Source organism: Acomys minous, assembly GCF_964271855.1.
Source record: "Acomys minous genome assembly, chromosome: 11".
Taxonomy (NCBI): domain Eukaryota; kingdom Metazoa; phylum Chordata; class Mammalia; order Rodentia; family Muridae; genus Acomys; species Acomys minous.
Genome location: NC_140492.1, coordinates 36,946,045 through 36,967,021, shown reverse-complemented (window position 1 = coordinate 36,967,021; position 20,977 = coordinate 36,946,045). Strand labels below are relative to the sequence as shown.

The window sequence follows — 20,977 nt, the reverse complement described above, 5'->3', positions numbered from 1 at the left end:
ACAAACCTTCTACATTCTCTGGATTGGTGCAGGTGGGCTTACTCATAGAGAAGTTACCCATGTGGCCCAGTTGCATATAATGTCTTAGCAATGTGGTATCTTCAAATCATCACATGGAAACAAGTGATCTCGATCCACTGACTATACAAATGAACATACCGTGTGCTTCCTAGCCAACACTGGCTATTAAAAGGATAAGACTCAATCCCTTACAACTTAGTAAGGAAATGGCACAGGAAATGAGTGTCCCAACATTTACAAGTAGAAAACTACACACGCCACCAGTAAACTGGAGATGGAGGAGGGCTACACTGGACTAACAGGATTCATAAAGCATGAGACAAGTGGAAGGACCAGGAAGAGGTACCCTAGAGGCAGTCAAATGGAACACCTGGTTCCCACTCATGCCTTTTAAAATTAGTTTTAAGGGCCTTGGAGAATTCGTTTAACTTTTGTGAAGAAGGAAAAACAAAAAACAAAACAAAGAGCTCTAACTTCTGAAAATGCATGAATTAGTTTTCTGTAAGAACTGTCACCTTTCTGGAAGCTTATAAAATTCTATTAGGAATAATGCTGAGGCATAGACATGCTACCTGACTTTATTTTCCTTCAGAAAATCAACTTTCACTGGCACATGCCAAAACTAGAAGAGGATGACTTCCTAACACTTGTCTTCATTCTCTAAGAGTCCATAAACTCCTTTACCTCTCATCATAGAAGCCCTAGCCCACCAAATGACACAGTATTCAACGCCAGCATTAGTGACACCATGGGTCCAATAATTCTCTGTTAGGACAAAGATGGGGGCTGTTTTTTGCCATCATGGGATGTTTAGGATCCTCTGGCCTTTAGATGCCACAGGGCAGCTCTCTAGATGAAACAAGAATTAGTTCCAGACATGACAATGTTCTGTAGGGGCCAAGGTTGCCCTGCACTGAACACCATTGCATTAGAGATGAAGCAACTCTCTAAGTCAGCTGCTCTGCTGCCGAAACTGCCCCAGAGAAGAACTAGGCACAGTGAGCACTGCCGGTTCTGGTTCTGGAGGGCTGGCGTTGGAGGACTAGATCTGAGGAGTAAGTGAGATAAGAACAGGGACGAGAAGGTGGGGTGGCCTCAGACACAGAGAACAAAAGAGTGTCACTAGGAGATGCCACCATGGCAGACATGGAGCATACAGGAGAGAAGACATCCACTGCTCAACAACACCACGTAGTGCAAACTGAGATGGCCAGGGCTGGGATACGGCTCTGAGTCAGGGAACAGATCAGTCATATTGTGACAGACCTTGAATACAGTGACAGGAAGTGCTCTGTGTCTCCACAGAAGGCTTCAAGTTAATGCTGTCCTATAATGGGGAGGGGGTGACAGGAAATGAGTACTTTATACAATATTTTATAACAACCCTAAAAGGGGGCAGGAGTGTTCTGTCAATTTTAGACACAGATTAGAACAGATTTTCTAGATTTTCCTATTAGTATGTGGCAAAACTGACATGTTGAAGACAGGTCTTTCATGTCCCATTCTCTTTTCATGGCAACACAATGTGAAGCTTCTTCAATGCAAGGGGAAGCAGTATAAACAACACTCTAGCACCATGGTGACAGACAAGTTGCCTGCCGTTACCTCTGTGTTCCACCTCAGACATATGACACTTCAACCAACACACACGCATGCCCTTAGACACAGAAGGGCTCATCCACTGCTGTTCTATATGGATAACATTCACATTTCTTGTCAACTGAAAAATACCCTTGAGAAGTCTAGCCCAAAGCTCACTTCTTAGAAAAGATTCAATAGTCACTACAGGCAATAGTGACTTGCTTTTTCCTAAAACTACTATTAGGCCAGTAGACACTGAATGACAAATGGCAAGTGAGGGGAGGACTGTGTCTGTATGGGACAAAGAAAGACTCACATAACCTCTCATGTGCTCATAATCAAGAGACAGTCCTCAAGAGAACACCAGGGCTCGATCAGTATCCATTCTACCCTAAAGCATAACTCTGCAAGCAAAATACACAAATGCCAATCATGAAGAATGAGTTTTGGATGGGCCGTCAATAAGCATAGAGAATTAATGTAATTATTAATTTATTAAATAATAGAATTATATAGGCTTCAAAGAGAGCAAGCAAAAAAGCATCAGAAGTGAGTGAACATGTCCATGGGAGAAACACTCCAGCCACAAATACTGGGATTTAGAAGTAGGTGGCTGTTTCAAGTCCAGATAATGACTTCCTCTGGAAATGGAAAAGTCCACTAAGGTTCAAGGTCTCATCCGTAACAACAAGCACCAGACTTTTTTTTAAGTTAGAAAATCTACTTTTAAAACAGTGTCATATCTTACTGAGGAAAAACTGATGCCCCTATTTAAAAAATAAAAATACTGTCTACTTTCTCCACTCAGGGAGAGTGTGAGGGTTCAATTCTATCAGCGTCACATTCTGCTTCTAATCAGGGGTGTAACAAATATAAACCAAAGAGATAGCCCAAATCAAAACTGCCACTTCAAGTCAAAAAGTGTTCAGAATGGTCTCCCATGCCCCTCATAACCACTGAAAGCATAGAAAGGCACTGTCCAAACAACTCAAAATCACTCCTCAAAAATTCCCTCATAGTGGTAGGTTGGTTTTCTCTCTTTTTAAAATGGAGGGGAGGGAAGAAAAGAACAAGCTACTTCCTTTTCTGTTTTGTCATTGGATGAAGTTTTGCCTAAATATATAAGTAAGTTGTATCAGATGCTTTTTTAACCAAGAACAAACACACCATCTTTAGGTCCAGGAGTTTAACTAAAAACTGTGAAAAGATCTTCGACATGACTCTCCTTTAGGGGCTAAGGGAGGAAGTCACGTGCAGGGTACATCATGCTTCTGACATCTCTCACAGCAAAATTCATAAGCAGTCCATTTATTTCACAGCAAACTCTTCTCTGGCTTTACTAATAAAAATGTACTACAGAGAGTTTAGAAAGTGTGAAGGATTCTTTAACTGCTGGTTTTAGCTTCAAAGAAAGCAATGAGAACAGTAGGAAACAATGGGTAATTACTAGTGGGTCTTTCTGTTTGGTTGTTTTTGTTTTACTTTTTTGTGAAACCTATCAACCATGGCCACATTCCAGGCTGTTCTCAGATTGCCAATGAGGAAGGAACTCTGCATACCTTAGTGCCAAGAAACGGCAGATCTCCCCAGAGTGCAAGTTTATGTAATCTGTCTGCTTGGTCCCAGACACAGTGGCTAAGGTGGCCAGAAAGGTCACTGGCAGAGGGCAGGATTTCCTTTCCTGCAAGCCAATCAGTGTGGATAATGGTTCAATTAGAGCACATTATTCAAGTAATGAGAAGAAATTTCTTTAAAGGTCTTTTTAAGACTAGTTAATTGTGTAGTTAGTGTAGCCTTGTAGGAAAGATTCAGACTTTCATTTTTAATTCTAGGAAAGGGATGTAGAAGTACTTACAGTAGAAAGGAGGGAGCAAAAAGTGTGGTGAGAAATTGCACATTTTGCCTCAACAGTTGAACAATGATCACTTCTCTACCAGGGTTCTATATCAACATCTCCAAAATTTCAATGCGACCAGTTACTCACATGTACGTGTTCACACACACACACACACACACACACACACACACACACACACACACCAATTACACTGTCTTCCTCAGAGGTTCTTGTCCTTGTTCTTCCTAACATCACCCAGGTTCAATACCTAGAAATCACGGTTCCCCAAAGAGCACCATCTAGTTAGCTCTTTTTCCATTATTTCTTTCTCTGCCCCTACCACTTCCTATCCATGCCACTAGTCCCTTAATCCAGACCTCAGCACAGATAGGACTTTAACACAGTTACACTACATACAACCCTCATCCCAAGTGCCGTTCACATCACTGCTTTCTCTAGCCTTTCATCAAGTAATCGCACTCACATCGCTGTCCAGACAATGGCTGCTCCAACCTCCTACCAGGGCTTACCTCCTTGTGCTGCCTTATCTTCCTCTGACACTGACACACTCTTCACCTCAGCACAGGGTCCTAACTCTCTCCCTACATACACTTTGGCCTTCTTCGCCTGCACCTTTGCTTCTAGGGCTGGACGGTTCTCCCCTGGCTCCTCGTATTCTATGCCTACTCTTTCCTCAAGTACAATTCCTTTGGTAAACCTCCCACTATTTTTCATTCTGCTTGTGGATTTCCTAAAACACTGTAGCTTCCGCACAGTATTTATTCACTTTTGCCCTGTCACAGGTTATCCCTCCTATAATCCAATCTCAAAAGCAAAAACCAGCTGTTATTTTTTTCCAGACACATTAGTGTTTCTCATAACACAGTATTTCCCACTTTGTTCAGAATCACCCAGAATTCCTCAGGTTTCTAGCCTCAGTAAAGCCAACAATGCAAAAGAGCTGTATCATCATAGCTCTCTGGAAACTGTTAGATATGCACAGTGTAAGAACTATATCCCACACTATTCAAGATTAAAATACTGCTCATAGGACATGCTAAACAAAGCTCCTATGGCTAACAACACACCTGGACTTTACAAGTCACAGGACAAAGACGCTTTTATGAAAAGGTAGGAAAGAATGGGCAGCACTTCCATATGAGCTCTGTAAAAGGCTCACAGCAACTACACAAAGCGGCACTGTAAGGAAAGAACATGTACAAAGGATTATTTTCTGGGCCAAAGGTGATGAGAAATAAAGCCCTAATTATCCAGTTTCCATAACTCCCATTTAGAAATGTTATCTCCAACAAATAGGGGTAGATTTGAGAGCAAGAGGACAATGCAGGGAAATATGAAAAATAAAGCAAAGATATGATGGGGTTATGATCAAGAAATAGGTACTCCATGAACAGAAATAAGGAAAAAAGACAAAGATAATAACAATTGTCACAACTAATACTTACCTGACACTTTGACTACATAAGGGACATCCTGTATTGTATCTATACTCCCCAAAGATTCAAGAAAATCCCCAGGTGAAGATTACAGGTAACTTAGCTTTCAATTGCTGTGATAAACACCGTGACCAAAAGCAAGTCGGGGAGGAAAGGGTTTACTTCAGCTCACAACTCTCAGGTCACACTGTACCACGGAGGGAAGTCACAGCAAGAGCTCAGAGCAGGAACCTGAAGGCAGGAACTGGAGCAGAAGCCACAGAGGAAGGCTACTCACTGGTTTCCTTGGCTTGCTCAGCCTGCTTTCTTACACACCAGCCTGAGGTCTGGTACCACTCACATCAATGTTAATCAAGAAAACACCCTACAGACTTGCCCACAGACAATCTAAATGAAGCCATTTTTCTCAATTAAGGTTCCTCTTCTCAGATAACTCTAGTTTGTGTCAAGTTGACAAAAAACAAACAAACAAAACCCAATGAAACAAAGCAGGGAATGAGGTCTGAGGGCTATAACAGCTCAGGGACAAACAGCAGTTGGTGCCAAAACTAGAGTAGAGAGTCAAGTCTGTTTGGCTCCATGACCTGGGATCTAGTAACTAAACTGGATGTGAAACTCAGGTCAAGTGAAAATATATGAAAGGGGTAGGAAAAAGTTAATGCAAAAGGAAAAAGAAGGGGGAAAGAAAGGTTATTGAAGGAAAGAAGAAGGACCAGAGAGAGAGCTCAGTGGTTAAGAGCACTTGTAGAGGGCCCAGATTCAGTTGCCAGCGGCCACAAGCTGGCTCGCGACCACCCATTTACTCTAGTTCCAGTGACATGTACACAACACACTCGTACATAAAAAACAGTTGGTAATGGAGCACACCTGTTACCCCAGCACTCGGGAGGCAGAGGCAGCTGACCTCTGTGAGTTTGAAACCAGGTTGGTCTACATACTGAGTTCCAGGCCAAGCAGGGCTACACAGTGAGGTTCTGTCTCAAACAAAAACAAAAACAAAAATAAGTAAATAAAAGAAAAAAAAAGCAGAGACAAAAGAAATCAAAGAGTAACAGAATAAACAATGGAGACAAGGTTAGTATATTTTATATTACCACCATATTTCTAAATGTAATGCTGTTTGGCACACAACGTGGGCAAGTGGGTAAGGAAAGATTTGAAAACTATATTTCAATGTTTATTCTTGGAATACTCCTTGTGCCCACATGTAATTTCCACAAAAAGAGAGACTGGGAATGACTAGGTACAACCAAAAACCACATGACATTTAAAGAACAAAGGTATCAATTTACCCCTCACCTCAGAAACTGGACATCTCTTCAGTGTGAATCATAGTGGTGAAACACTGTTTAAAAAGCAATGTTCTTTCACAGGAACGTAATGAGAATGAGAGCCAACCTATGAGGTCTCCCTATGAAAGGCCCCTTGCCGTATAAAGCTAAAAATTTTAAGGGGTAGTTTCATTGAATAATGGAAAATTCTAAGAAAATCCAGAGATTAAAAAAGAAAGAAAACCAAAGCAGCATGTGAAAATTTGGGCAATCCGCCAGGTTTATTATCTGTTATCTCCACCCTCCCCACACACACACAAATTAGTGGTGATTTGCCAAACAATATAAAAGACAAAAGGAATGAAAGCAGTCATATTTCAAGGACACTTTTTCCTGCTTCAGCATTTCCTCCTTTTCATCACTGATCTATCAAGATCACCTCTGCACTCTCCTATTAAACACCCAAATTAAAAGAAAGAAAAACAAAAACTGTCGTCTTGAAAACACATAGCCTTGACCAAGCGTGCCACAGCTGGGTCCCCATGGGTGTCAGGAAGCTCTGAATTCACCTCCCACCTCTCAAGGACAGACCAGAAGGCTTTAGAAGTCTCCACAGTATCTGTAGGCACAGGCATGCCTAAGGGCCTTCCTTCTGCGGTCCCTGCAACCAAGCCCTCTACTAAGGAGCACTGCCTTCTCACACACTATGTTGTCAACACATCACCAAAAAGTTCAAAGCTCTTAAACACCAATTTCCTTGAGAGAAAAGCAAACATCCAGCCTCCAGCTGTCTCGCCATAGCTCCCAAATTGTCTGGTGCTCTGCTATGCCTTCCTGAGCTTGTGATGACAGAAAACACCATAGGATTCTTAAGGAAGGCGCTAGAGACTTAGATTGAACAAAACTAAAAACACCACACACACACACCTGAACTTCTTTTGGTCACTATGACTTGTAACCATCCAAGCGGCCTGTGGCAGGTCACTACAGGTGGCTGGGTTTCCTTTTAAGATGCAGTGGGCAAAACAAGCTAGTACTCTGAGACTTTAATGAGTTTACTTCACAACTATGCTTTTCTTGGGCAGAACTTTTTTTTCCCAGTGAGCCCATCATCCTTCAGGCTTGTTATCCATTCCAAATAGCTCCCTTCTTGTAGAATTAAAAATAAATAAACAAATAAATCTTTTTCTGCCATAAGTGAACTTTACAACTTGCTTACTCCTCTCCAAGACATTTGCTTTCTGATGAGCCAGGAGCCTCTGGGTACAACAATCGCTGTGTGGCCTTAAAAGAGCCATATACATGAATCTCTTTAGCAATATGCACTCCAAAATTAGAAAGAGTCTTGGAGCTATTAGACATAACATTTTATAAAACTGATCCAAGGGATGACACGTTTTACAGCGCCATACTTCATTTACGGAAACAAGTCCAAGTATAAAATTCAGACCAGAAACAAACAAACAAAATCAGCATCATTCCATTATCCTCTGCTCTAAGATACCCTGAGGGAATGACATGTGAGGGTTGTCCTAATAAAACAACTAGTCTCTGCTGCCATCTAGAGGTAAAGACGTGTAGTGAAATCAGCCAATAAAGCCAATCTTCACCAGTACACATCAGTACTGCCTATGAGCCTGACACCACTGTGTTTGAGGTTAGGAGGGCATTTCAGGCAGAGTCCTGCGGTGCTACTGAAAAGTACAGCTGCCCTGACCCCACTCCCAGACAGTCATCTTCGCTCTGACACAGCATCTGGGCATGCCATTGACTTTAATCACAAATGATTCTGATGAACATCCTGCCAGGTGACCACTGGGCCAAGATGCTCTGGACTCTCAAAGCTCAACTTCTCCTACCCTGGCAGGTCTGAGTTCCCAGGGAAGAAATCATTTCTATCTACAGCAGCTTCAGCTACAGCAGTGGGCCTCTAAGTGTGGTAGGATTACCGCCTGCATCAGAGTAAATCATCCTTAAGAATTTATTAAAGCTTTGTATTCCTACTGGGCCACAGAACAACTTAAATAGGTCCTTACCCAGACTCTGAACACTAAGTTACAGGAGGACTCCTATGGTTCTTGACAAAGCTAAGGGGCACCACAGAAACCTATTCTGGATAAGCTGAAACAGTTATATTGCAGCTTCTGTTGTTCATGGTTAGATTTAGATGACATTCATAGACATGCTCATCATTGAGAAATTTCTTTTTCATCTCTTAACAGGCTAGTATAGCATCTTGTAATCGTATGCTTTTAGAAAATGTTGAGAATAAAGAGCACTTATAATACCACTAACCTGAGTGGACCACTAATACTATGGACGCATTTTCATCTGCAGCAGTGGTTTGCAACCTGTGGGTGTCGAACGACCCTTTCACAGGGGTCCCTCAAGACCATCTGCATATCAGATATTTACATTATGATTCATAAGAGCAGCAAAACTGCACTTATGAAGTAGCAACAGAAATAACTTTATGGATGGGGGTCACCACAACACGAGGAAGGATGAGAACCACTGAAATTGAATGTTGTAATAAAATTTTTTAGTGCCACTAAAATATCATAAGTGGAAAATTCTGCACCTGACCTCATATGACATGTACTGGTCAATACACTAAAAATAATGCATAAAATTATATTCACTCTATTCATGTAATGTATCTATGAAATATATATGGCTTCTGTGTTTAGACGTGGATTCTGTATATGCAGTTAAGGCCCCAAAATTCAGACATTCAAAATACTTCTGATTCCCAGTGTTGCAGAGAAGGAAAGTCAATTTGCAGTTTTTTCTTTTCACATATAAATATTTAAAGTGTGCATGCTTTAAATCCAGCTTCTTAACATTTCTGTGGCAGTATTTCCCTATAAGTTCAAAAGCATCACTCTGTAATGATAGCATAGTGTTTTATATAATCATACTCTAATTCATTACCACATCCTTATTCTTTTTTAACTGTTTTTTTAAAGATTTATTATTATGTATATAGTATTCTGACAGAAGAGGGCATCAGATCTCATTATAGATAGTTGTGAGCCACCTTGTGGTTGCTGGGAATTGAACTCAGGACCTTTGGAAGAGCAGTCAGTGCTCTTAACCACTGAGCCATCTCTCCAGACCCCACATTCTTATTCTTAAGAATTGTTATCTAAACCTATTTTTTAAATTCTAATTTATGCTTAAACTACTATCTTTACCCGTCTCTCTGATTATTTCCTGGAGAAGGTTTCTAACAAAATAAAAGAAAAATGGCTAAGTCACGGGGATGAGTTTTAAGGTATTTAATGCACAGGGCCAAGTTGCTCCCTCCCTCATTTGTCATTGATTATTATTATTGTTATCACTCTTAAAAACAAACAAACATGTGCTGAGAGACAAGAACATAGGTACTGCATGTCAGTGCTTGCTGAGACCACGGAGAGAGGTAGGACACAGGAGACTGGAACGGGAGCATCACCATCTCACCTGGTAGCCTTAGGATTAACACCAAAAGGTAATAACAGTACTAAAGCCAAAACACCGTTCCATACCTAGGTACAGAAAAACATTGACTACACATAGCAAAAAAGTATAATCTCAATATGGTTTATCCTTCACTGAGAGACACCAAGTCTGTGCAGCATTTATATTTAAAAACTCTGCTCATGGTGCTAGGCATTCGTTTTAAGTGAATGTACCTAATAAATTAAATTCTAACTACTTACAAAGGCACCTGAGGTCTTACTTGTACTTCATTACAAAAACTATTTCTAAAACTTTGTGTTAACTTTCATTAGCAATTCCAGCAATAGATGCCTAATCTGCTTGGCATCAAACACCTTCTGCCCTTCTAATTCAGTAAGCATCAGACTCTATTACGATCCACAAACCCTGCTAACAAACATATGCTACAATAGTACCTGAGCATGTGTGTATGTGTACATATGCTCACACATATAAGCTGAAGCACTATTCATAAAATAGTACTTCAGTCACATTAGAGGCAAACATTCTACATTTCGTATTCTAGTCTACACATTCCTACTTCATGTTACTTAAATGATTATAAAGAGAAAGGTACATTAATATATCTTTTAAATCTAATAGTCAATGGCCTAGGGAGTTAAAAACCTCAATAATATCAGACTATTTGGGGAATAATAAAATAAGATGGAAATCATATATACTATATTTTAACAAATGTAAATTTAAATATACAAAGGAACTTCAATGGTCAATCAGTAAAATACAAATGTTAAAGGATAAAGAATAATTATAAGGATTAGGGAACTCAATATGGCACCTGGCATGAGGAGCTTGTTTTCTAACCACAGCAAGTATGTTGAATCTTTTCGGAGGTTTCTAAATAATTCCATGGAACACCAGTGCATACAGGAATGTATGGGCAAGAAGCTGCCAGACATAATAGCAAGGACTGGAGAAACAAAAGCAGAAATTAAGATTCTGAGCATAGGTGGAGGCACAGGTGAGATGGACCTTCAGATTCTTTCCAAAGTCCAGGCTCAATACTGAGGAATCTGCATAAACAATGAAGTTGTTGAGCCAAGTGCTGAACAAATTGTCAAGTACAAAGAGCTTGTAGCCAAGACATCAAACATGGAGAACATAAAATTTGCTTGGCACAAGGAGACATCATCTGAATATCAAAAACGTATGCTCAAAGAAGAGCCTCAAAAGTGGGACTTGACTCATATGATTCAGACGCTGTATTATGTAAAGGATATCCCAGCTACCCTGAGAGTCTTCCGTGGTCTTTTAGCTGCCAATGGGAAAATTCTCATCATTCTTGTGTCAGGAACTAGTGGCTGGGACAAGCTGTGGAAAAAGTATGGACTCCGCCTACCAGGGATGACCTCTGCCAGCATGTCACATCCTCTGACCTTGCTCACCTACTGGATGATGTGGGTCATGACCTTTTGTCCACCATGGACATAACAGACCATCTTATTGATGGTAATAAAAATGGAGACCTGCTTTGGGATTTCTTGACAGAAACCTGTAACTTTAGCAAAACAGCACCCCTGGCTCTCAAAGCAGAAATTATGAAAGATCTTCAGGAGCCTAAATTTAGTGTTAAGAAAGAGAGGAAGGTACCTTTTAACAATAATCTGAGTTTTATTGTGGTTGAGGCACATGCATAAATCACAAGAGTATTCAGAACTTATATTTTGAACAATTGTTGACTTATTTACATATTAAGCACATATTATTTACATACTGAAGTTAAAATTAATCTTGTAATAAGGGTACAATATTATCTCCTATAAGTGAAATCTACAAATTTCCAAGCCATTTTTGGGCTTAAGAATCATGTGGGCAGGTTGGAGAGAAGGCTCAAAGGTTAAGAGCACTGGCTGCTTTTCCAAAGGTCCTGAGTTCAATTCCTAGCAACGGCGTGATGGCTCACAACCATCTATAATGAGATCTGGTGCCCTTTTCTGGCCTGCAGGTGTAACATTCGGGCAACACGCTGTACACATGATAAACAAATAAATCTTTAAAAAAATTATAAGATGGTCTCTCATAAAAAATAGTGTTACAAATCTACAACAAACGAATACAGAGATCTTTAAGATATTTAACAATATTCACATTTATGAATTAAAAATAAAAAAAGAATGATGTACCCTGGGTAGGGGGAAGAATAATTCTGGCAGAAAGACTGTTACAAGACCAAAGCAAACCTGGGTGGGGCACATGGTAAGTTACCTGGGATAAAATGTGAGAGCGAGCCTCGGGCACACACTCATACACCACCACCAAACAACAGCAAACAAGCAAACAAAAATAACAATGAAAGACTATGTATCTTATAACCGACTGGATCATAAGAGAGCTACAGTGTTGAAAACTTCCCATCTATTTGCCAGCAAGTACTCTTCAATAGTCTCATTCTTTAAGGGGCCATTTTCTTCCTTTAAAAACTAAAATAAAAACATTAGTTTTTAGCAATCTATGTATCTAACTCTGCTAACCTACTCCGTTAGCCTACGTCACTCAGGCTCTGTGACCCCTTTCACATTCCTTCTCGTGCTAACCAATAGCAAATAGTAGACAATTCTGCCTTGGCCATGCAGCCCATCTCCCACCTCAACCCACTCTCTTCTCCCACATGCATGCCCCTGTGGTGAATGAGCAGTTTCCCTGTGTGGCAGTAATCTACTTCCCCACCCCAGCTCTCATAAGCAGCCTACTTTGAAGCAATTCACTTCTCAACTGTGTTTGATGTTGTCTGAATGAAGGACATTAACAAACGCTTTCTTTCATCTTACTACCAAAAGCAGTTTCCTATTTGAACTCTTTGAGGGCCCAGTCAGATGCTGCTTCTCTTATGAAGCTCTTAGATGCAGTTCAAATGAAATCTCTCTCTGGAAATCTCATAGCTCTCTGACAACAGTCTGGGGCACAACATTGATTAGCAAGAATAAATGGGCTTACTCTGCGTTTGCACATGATCTAGCATTATATATGTGTGTGTGTGTGTGTGTGTGTGTGTGTGTATAATAGGTATGCACATAAAATAGGTATGCAGAAACGCCTTCCTGAAATATCTCCTCCTCAAACTGTCTGCCTTAAATCTATAGATTCCCAGGCCTAGTGCCTCCAAAGTAACTACATGATTTGAAAAAAATGACTCTTTTTCTTCCAAATGTACCAATAACGATCTTTTGTCTTTGTTGTTGTTGCTCTCGTTTGATTCAAGATCAAGGGTATATGCAGGCAGAAAGCTCCAACAAGGATCCCTAAACCCAAATCTACAGGAGTCAGTAGACTTTCTACCAAAACGCCTGTAGGACCTATGGATAAACCTAGTCACCAAAATGGCTGTGAGAAATTACACATCATAACAACTGTCACCTCTAACACTTTCCTCCACATAAAAGGAAAAAGGTAAGTCAGACCTATGTACTGCCTAGGAAGATATGTCTGCAGAAATCTCTGGTAAGCTACAATCATGCCATGAAGGCCTAAGAAGGATGGCCACCTCTCCAGGAAATGGTGAAGCAGCAAAGTGTCCTACGGTGCACAAGCTGGTGGACCTGGGAGAGGAGATGCTCAAAAGAAGCAGCACACATACAACGTTCACCTCTATCTATGAGCATAACACACACTCCCAAGTTCACATCTGCAAACCAGACAACTCCTCATGCCATCTGTAATCTAACTCAAAGCTGGACGACATCATCAGCCCAAGACAAACCTGGATTCACTGCTAGAGCCCAAGAGGTTTTTGTGAACAAATAAGTAATCCTTCATTCTACAGAACTTTATCACCCAATGACAGTGGCTACAAAAATACACTAGCAAACAAAATAAAAATAAAAAAACACTAGCAATAATTCCTAACTTGTTTCATAAAAGTAGGACGATTTCAACCAAAACAGCAATAACAATTAAAATCAAATGTTAAGGTCTAAAAACCATCCTTTCTTTATGACTATGAGAAAGAAAAGTAATTCTTAGCTATAAGGAGAAAGAAGCAACTGAAGCTGCAAGGAGGAAGGAACAACAGCCTATCGTGTCTTTGGTGCAGCATACCCAATAACCGTTGGTGTGTGCATACTTGACTCCCAGCATTAGCAGATTTCCCCTCCTAAAGATGAAGGCATGGAATCGTATTCCCTGGAGTGTAAGACAGAGGTTTTTAGTTCCACATGTGGCTTTCTGTAGTAATCAGGGCCATGAGCATCAATGGTCACCACTACTGAGACTTTACAGAAAAACAGAAATCACTGTTCTAGGTCCTTTTTAAAAAGGAGCAATAATTTTTCACTTCATGGGGCATCTTTATTCCCACTCCTTTCATCAACGTTACCCAAAAAGCCAGCGGTAGACTCAACAGAAGCTTTGGACCAGGACACTCAGGAGGATGACAATAACAGAATACTACATTTGGCTACCCACAGGATGCGTATAGTGCCTTGGCAGTAACACGCAGCCACTGTCTCTGTCTCACTCAAAGCTGTGTCACTGAATCAAGAGAAAGGAGAGATTATGATCCAGTGTGGGCACAGCAGCACAGTGACGTTTTTAAGATGAGGAGTTTTTCGACTCAACGGATTTCACAACTTCACAGATCCTCAGGGTCTGAGGGGTGTCAATGGTTTCTTTGACCTATCACTGGACACTAGAGACATAGGCCTGGAAGAAACCCTCCTGGCTGAACACTACACCTCTGCTAGCTTTCTACAGTGAGCCCCAAAGCAGAAGCAAAGGAGCTGACATTCCTCACGCCCATCTAGCTAATCTGTTTCAGTGCATGCACTGGTGTCCCAGAGGCTGCTGAATAAAGAGAGGGGTTGGCGGGGAAAAGAGGGAGGAGGTGTTATACAAGGTTATACAATGTATACAAGGTTACACAGCATCAGGCAAGTGGCAGAGGGAGATGGGGAGGACAAGCACATTATGAGAGTGAAACAGAAAAGTCAAAGGAAAGCAGTAACGAAAGAGAAGAAGCTCTGATGCCAAAAGCAAGATCCATACACAGGGTGCACAGCAGCATGCCTGGGATAAGGCACGTATTTAATATATCGCAAGCAAGCTCAGGATGAGAAGGGAGCTAGAGAAAGGCCATCCAATCAAGACACAGGTGCGGAACTAGGCTTAGAGACAGCAACAAAGTATGGTAGGGGTGGGAAAAAGTAGTTATGCCTGGGTACCATTCACTATACTACTGGAAAGATAAAATACTGGCATCCCTAGGGTGAAAACCAAAAAGAAAAAGAGGAAGCATAAAACAAGCTGGGCACATGCCTGTAGCCTGACCACTCTGAAGAGAGCAGGAGGTCTGCGAGTGTGAGGCCAGCCTGGGCTGTTACATTGTCTCCCTCCCTCAGCCCACCAGAAAAGGTCTGCTCTGGGAGAGAGAGAACACTTGAGCAACACACACACACACACACACACACACACACACACACACACACACACACCATAAAAAATGGGGGAAAATAGTAAACTGGAGAGATAACTCAACAGTTAAGAGCACTGGCTCCTCTTCCGCAGGGTTCTCAGCACCTGCATGGCAACTCCCAACCATCTGTAACTCCAATTCCAGGAGGCTCTGACACCCTCTTCTGGCCTCCATGGGCACATGGTGAACAAATATGCATGCAGGCAAAACAGCCATACACATAAAAATAAAATACAATTTTCTGAATAGGAAAAATAACATATACTATCAATAGTCTCAGAAAAACAAAATGACCAGGAAAGTTTTACCTTGAAAAGGAACGCAAATAATGTTATATATTGGAGGTTTTAACATTTTCTACCATGTTGTGACTCTCTCTACTCAATTTTATGTCAAGATAGAATAAATTCACGGGCAAGCAAGCAAAAAAGAGACAAGATATTGTTCAAAGTACTAAAAAGAAAAACATCTAAAATAATTTAAGTGGTAATCAAGCTCTCTCATTAAGGCAAAAGTCTCACAAAATGTTCCATTTTACCCTAAGAATTACCAGTTACAACACAGGCTCACTCCAAGCGAGATCTGAGGCATAACATGCAATGAGACTTAAGACTGAGTGTGACGTGGGTTTCAACAGCATAGTGTCTGACATATAACCCAGTGAAACAGGGAGTCCTGCCACTCCAGCATAACCCTTCTGATGAGATGAGGCCATTGTGAAAGGAAAAAGAAGAGAGAAGAGAAAGTGGGAAGGTGGCTTGTTGGGAAGGTTGTGTTTAAAGGGAGGAGAAGGGAGGAGGGAGGTTAACGAGGGTGAAAATATGTGAAATTTTTAGAATTTTTTAAAATTGTAGAAAGTTCTAGAGTAACTGTAATTAAACTTTAAGAAATAGATAAAAAAAAATCAAGTGAAGAAAAATAATGAAACTCCTGAAAGTTGATAGTTTTATACTAGAGTCCCACTTGTCCTTTGTTTATTCAGCTTTGGTGATCTCTGGATTACGGTTCTAACTTTCTGAAATGGTGTTACTGGATTTTAGTCAGAATGTAACTGATCTAGTATCTAACAGAACTGTGGACTGAATACTAAGGTAATTAATAAAAACTCGTTTTGCTGAGGTATCCTTCCAAAGGCATATACAGCTGAAGGCCTGAGATTGAGATGGGAGCAGCATCTGCTAGCTGAGTGGGCTGAAATTCAGCCCAATGGCTCCCCTCATTTGACGGGCAGATTAGGAATAGTTGTGGTAGTCATAAACGTTGAAAGAAATCAAAACAACACTATTTTATGGCAAGAAAATACACATAACTCAAATTCCATTGTTTATAAAGTTTTATTAGAAAATAGGTAGATTCATGTTTATATTTATTGTCTGTATCTACCTTAAAAGTAAAATTTCAAAGCTGAGCAATTAAAACATGACAATTGGATCTGCACAGCCTTAGTATTTATAGGAGTAGACTACTACTGAATAAAAAAATACATACAAGAAAGGAAAGAAGTCTGCTAACCGCTGGGCTACTATAAACTAGACTAGCAAAGAACTCAAGAACAGAACATATAACCACACTACCGCCACTCAATTTCTAAAAGCAACACTTGCAATTCAAGAATTCAAACCAGCATTCGATTAAAGCTGATGAAAATAAGAAAACTACAACCCAAGATGTTTGTGAAGCGTTTTGAAAATGTGTAACATCCAAGTGTTCAATGCCAGACCATTAGATCATGAACAGGTCAGAGGCAGGTCCTGAGCCACTACAATCCCAGCATCAAACAAGTTAAAGCGGCAAACATCCAGTTCAGTGCAGTAGAACTTCTAGTTCAAGAACGACCTGGGCTAGACAGTGAAATCCTTTCTCAAGCCAAAGAAAAAAACCACTGCAACACTTCAAGGGCCTTGTAGTACAAAACAATGTTATGCATTGTCAAACACAGACAGGAAATGAGGGGTATTTTTCATGAAACTCATGGATGCCTAGGAAAATTATAGCAGGAAATGTATGTACAACTTGGAGAAACATATAGCTGTACTTTCAAACTTTCATAAACTTTGTCAAGAACCATTCATTGTAATATTTGTAAGAATTGTGAGAATTCTATCAAGTCTCCTGGGTTATTTGGGGGTCCATTTAGTGGTTGTTCAGGATATGACTGACAGTGTAGCCTCTTTTTCTTTCCTTCCCTTCTGTTTAAACATTCATCCTAAATTTTGCTCTTAGACCTTCTGTCACGTTATTTGTATCTTTAATGAGCACAACAATACATATATCCAATAATATGGACTGATGGTGTTTTTATCCCTCTCATTCTGTGTCATAAATAGAGATGACCTCAATAAACAATCCTGAAAACATGCTCTGAAACTGGTTCTCTGTGAGTACCGCCAACATCTGAGGTATTCCAAGCCTGAATCATAGCACGGATAACGTTTCACAGTATGTACAATGTCTACACATTGAACTACGCCTTAACAGTCTAACTTTGGTGAAAAGAGGGCAAACAGCAAGCAATTCACTTAAGGATCCTCAGTGCTCTCCCACCACGTCATTCCAGAAGAAACTAAACATCGATAAAGCAACATAATTTGGAGGGGACTTACAGTGCTGCTCTCAGCAGTCACTAACAAAGAGAACCACTGCATTCACTTCAGGCTACAGAAGCTGTCGCCTATACGAATTACAGTTTCACTTACAAGGCAGGAATCTATTCATGGTCCCCTTTGTGACACAATTTATTGTACTAAATCCAGTTGAGCAGGGTAGCAAGCACTTAAATTACCTAGCACCTGGGAAGCCAATTTCAGGCCAGCCGACTGGGCTACATAGTAAGACCCCATCTTAAAATTAATAAATTTGATAAAGGTTAGCTAGACGCTATTGTAAAGTACAGAATTTGGACGACTTTTCCATGCAGTTGAGCATCTTCAGAGGCATAAGGTCTCCAGCCAAGTTATGGCTAAGAAATATTAACAATTAGTTTACTAATAAAGACGGAATGAGAGCTTTCTATGAGCAAAATCACTACTCTCTAAGCCTCAAGGATAAAGCAAAGAGTGAGGCAAACCAAAGCTCTGCTCATGTGGCGCTTACACTCTGGTACCAGGAGACAGTGATCTAACAAGGCAAGCAGCAGGCAGTGCTAAGTGACCTGCCCACAACCAGAAAAGCACCCAGAAGGCGTGCATATGGCACAAAATAAAACCATTACAACTGTTTTAACCTAATCCTAGGTTTGTTTCTGAAATAAACTAGCCAAGCAAGCTCGTTAATAAACATCTTTAGGTCACAGTCCTTAGCTGTAAAGCAGGAGAGTTCAAGAAGATGACTCTATTTAAGGTCTAACTACATGCTCTAGAGAAGACACTATCTTAATATTTTGTGCATGTACCATGCGCCAAGCAGTGTGCTGAGCTATACATAAATTACCTTCATGTCATCTTCCTAACAATTTTTTGAATAGACATCAGAATTGCTCTTTTTACACATGAGGAAAAAGAGATTATGTCAGAGTATCAGAGTCTGCAGTTCGAATTCCCACAGTCTGAAACTAGTCCAGGGATTACCTGTGACCACTACTCCAATCTGCGTTTTAGGACAACACGGTCTATTTAGTCTCAAGGAATAAGTTAAAAGAATAGGAAATCAGAGTTCCGGAAGGGGCCCTTCCAGACTTGCAGCCAAAGAGTATGTCACTCGCGTTCCACGTGTGGCACGCTGTCCCCCCCCTCCCCCCAGTTCCCCCGCCGCCCCGTGCTCCCTCGGCTCCGCGCCCCACCTCCGGGCGGACCACCGCGACAGCCACAGCGGGCAGGGAGGCTGATGCGAGGACCCTGGGGGGCGGCCGATGTGTACCTGGGCTGTTGGCGGCTGCCGGCTGGTTCTCCCACCACTCGTCTCCCAGATCGTCTGCCATCCCTGTGAGACCCGGACGCGAGCTGGCTGCAGCGATCCCCTCAGCCTCAGAGCCGGCGACCGCAACTCGGCACGCGGAGAAACCTAGGACTGGTCGCCTGCGCCCTGTGGAGATGACGTCACAGACACCACGCCCCCCCCCCTCCAGCTGCGGAAGCCAGAGCGTGTCGCCGTTTCCACACAGGCTCCGGTGGTCAAAATCGACCTAGAAACATAAAGTAAATGCTCTGACGAGCCAAGGCATACAAGCAAAAGTTTATCAAATGTTTTTGCTATGTCTTTTAATATCTTTTGGGGGTTTGGTTTGATTTAGGGCCGAAATGCCAGTGTCGAAAGTGCAAGAACTGATCCTAAGACTATTTTTTCTATGTTCAATTTCAAAGAATTTGCACCGCGGGAGGAGACCCGAGCACGTGGTTGTGTTTTCATTAGGTTGTCAGTGTTCTGACATTCTGGCTCCTGTACAGTTTGCCCTTAGAAAGGCACCTGAGGGTTTCTGACGGCGAATTCCGGGACTTCATTCTACATGTGGATGCTGTTCTTTTGGGACAATTTAAGGAAAGGTCAGGAAGGAACGAATGCCCTAGAAATAGAAACATTATACCATTTCTCTGTTTAAAATATTTCATCAGGTTTTGGTATAGAGGACTGGGATTGTTATCTTTCCAATTCTGTACTATATCCAGTCCTGATGGTACACGCCCTTAATCCCCGCATTCTGGAGTCAGGGGCAGGCAGATCTCTTGAGTTCAAGGCCAGTTTGGTCTACGTAGTGAGTTCCAGGACAGCCAGTGCTGTGTTGAGAGCTCCTTTCTCAAAAAGAAGAAAGGGGGAGTGTGGGGTGGGAAGAGAAGAGGAGCAAGATGAAATTATTTTTGGGTTGGGTTGGGTTTTGTTTGTTTGTTTGCTTGTGTTTTGTTTTGTTTCATTTTGGGTTTGTTTTTGTTTTTGAGACAGGTGTATAGCCTTGGCTGTCCTGGACTCACTTTGTAGACCAGGCTGACCTCGAACTCACAGAGATCAATTACAGGCATGGGCCACCACACCCAGCAGAAGATGAGTTTTATTCAACAAGAAGCCAATATATTTGTGTCAGCTTTCTGCCTGATAACAGGTGTAAGGGTCCGAGAATCGCTGGCAAAAGCAAAGAGCATTTATTCTGCAGAAACAGCCAGCATGCAAGAGATCGACCTCTCATACAAAATGGCAACCCGAAGGGGAACTTGCAGGCTCCTTATTTCCAGCTGTCGTCGTTTGACCTTTGTTAGGATTGGTTGGGTTCATGGTAACTTGTATATCTTCATTGATTCTGACCTTGAGGAAGAAATGGTCACCTTATATGCAGTTTAGCTCCAGGCAAGATGTCCGGGCAGTTGCTGATTGGTTGCCCTTTTTTCTGTGGCTTTTCTGAAAAGTCTAATGAGCTCTTATGGGAAACCAGGAGCTAAGCCTCATCGTGGTGGCCTGATTCAAAATGGAGTATTCCTCCCTTCAGTAGTATTCCATTTCAAATCCTTGAGTAGACTCCAGGGGTTGATATTGAGATTTTAACACCATAAATAGTGACCACTCAGGCAAGGTTGTGTTATGCGCAAATTTTGAGAGACTCCCTGAGCAGATCATGCAAGAGCCGAGTCCAAATACAATAGCAAGGAAGTCTTTATTGCAGGTTCAAACCTGGGCCACACCTCCAGTGCACTGACACAGCAGATGCAAGGAAGTAGCTCCAAGTCTCAATTGAAAGGGATTTTTATAGGTTTTAGGCAAAGAAATGGGTTTTAGAGTATATGATTGGATTTAATTTGGGCAGAAAAGCTGCAAGCAAGGAATTATAAGCCTTGGTGTTTCATGGTTGGGTAATAGGTGTAGGGGCAAGTTGAAGATTGGTTGAAGCAGTCGTGGCGATGTTAGGAACTTTGGCCTGGCCCCTCTTAATTGGCTGTTACTATGTGTCAGACCACCCGCTGGTCAGCTTGACCAACAG

At 41.4% G+C, this 20,977-nt stretch overlaps 2 protein-coding genes and 1 pseudogene across 4 annotated transcripts in view; 2 read left to right on the top strand and 1 right to left on the bottom strand.

Moving 5' to 3' along the window:
• FILIP1L (filamin A interacting protein 1 like) overlaps window positions 1–16,583 on the top strand; it is a 240,945-nt gene extending 224,362 nt beyond the window's left edge. The window contains exon 5 of the mRNA XM_084801233.1: window positions 12,871–16,583. Coding sequence (XP_084657359.1) covers window positions 12,871–13,062 — 192 coding nt within the window. The 3' untranslated portion in view covers window positions 13,063–16,583. The remainder of the gene's footprint in view (window positions 1–12,870) is intronic.
• Window positions 1–19,106, bottom strand: part of CMSS1 (cms1 ribosomal small subunit homolog) — a 293,718-nt gene extending 274,612 nt beyond the window's left edge. Inside the window, exon 1 of one of the 2 annotated variants that reach the window (XM_084801246.1) lies at window positions 18,934–19,106. In XM_084801246.1, coding sequence (XP_084657372.1) covers window positions 18,934–18,994 — 61 coding nt within the window. In that variant the 5' untranslated portion in view covers window positions 18,995–19,106. The remainder of the gene's footprint in view (window positions 1–18,933) is intronic. The other variant, XM_084801248.1, reaches the window with a different exon arrangement.
• LOC311608678 (histamine N-methyltransferase-like) lies at window positions 477–12,872 on the top strand (annotated as a pseudogene). The gene has a single exon. The product of its transcript is annotated as a histamine N-methyltransferase-like (transcript).
• Window positions 19,107–20,977: the final 1,871 nt, after the last annotated feature.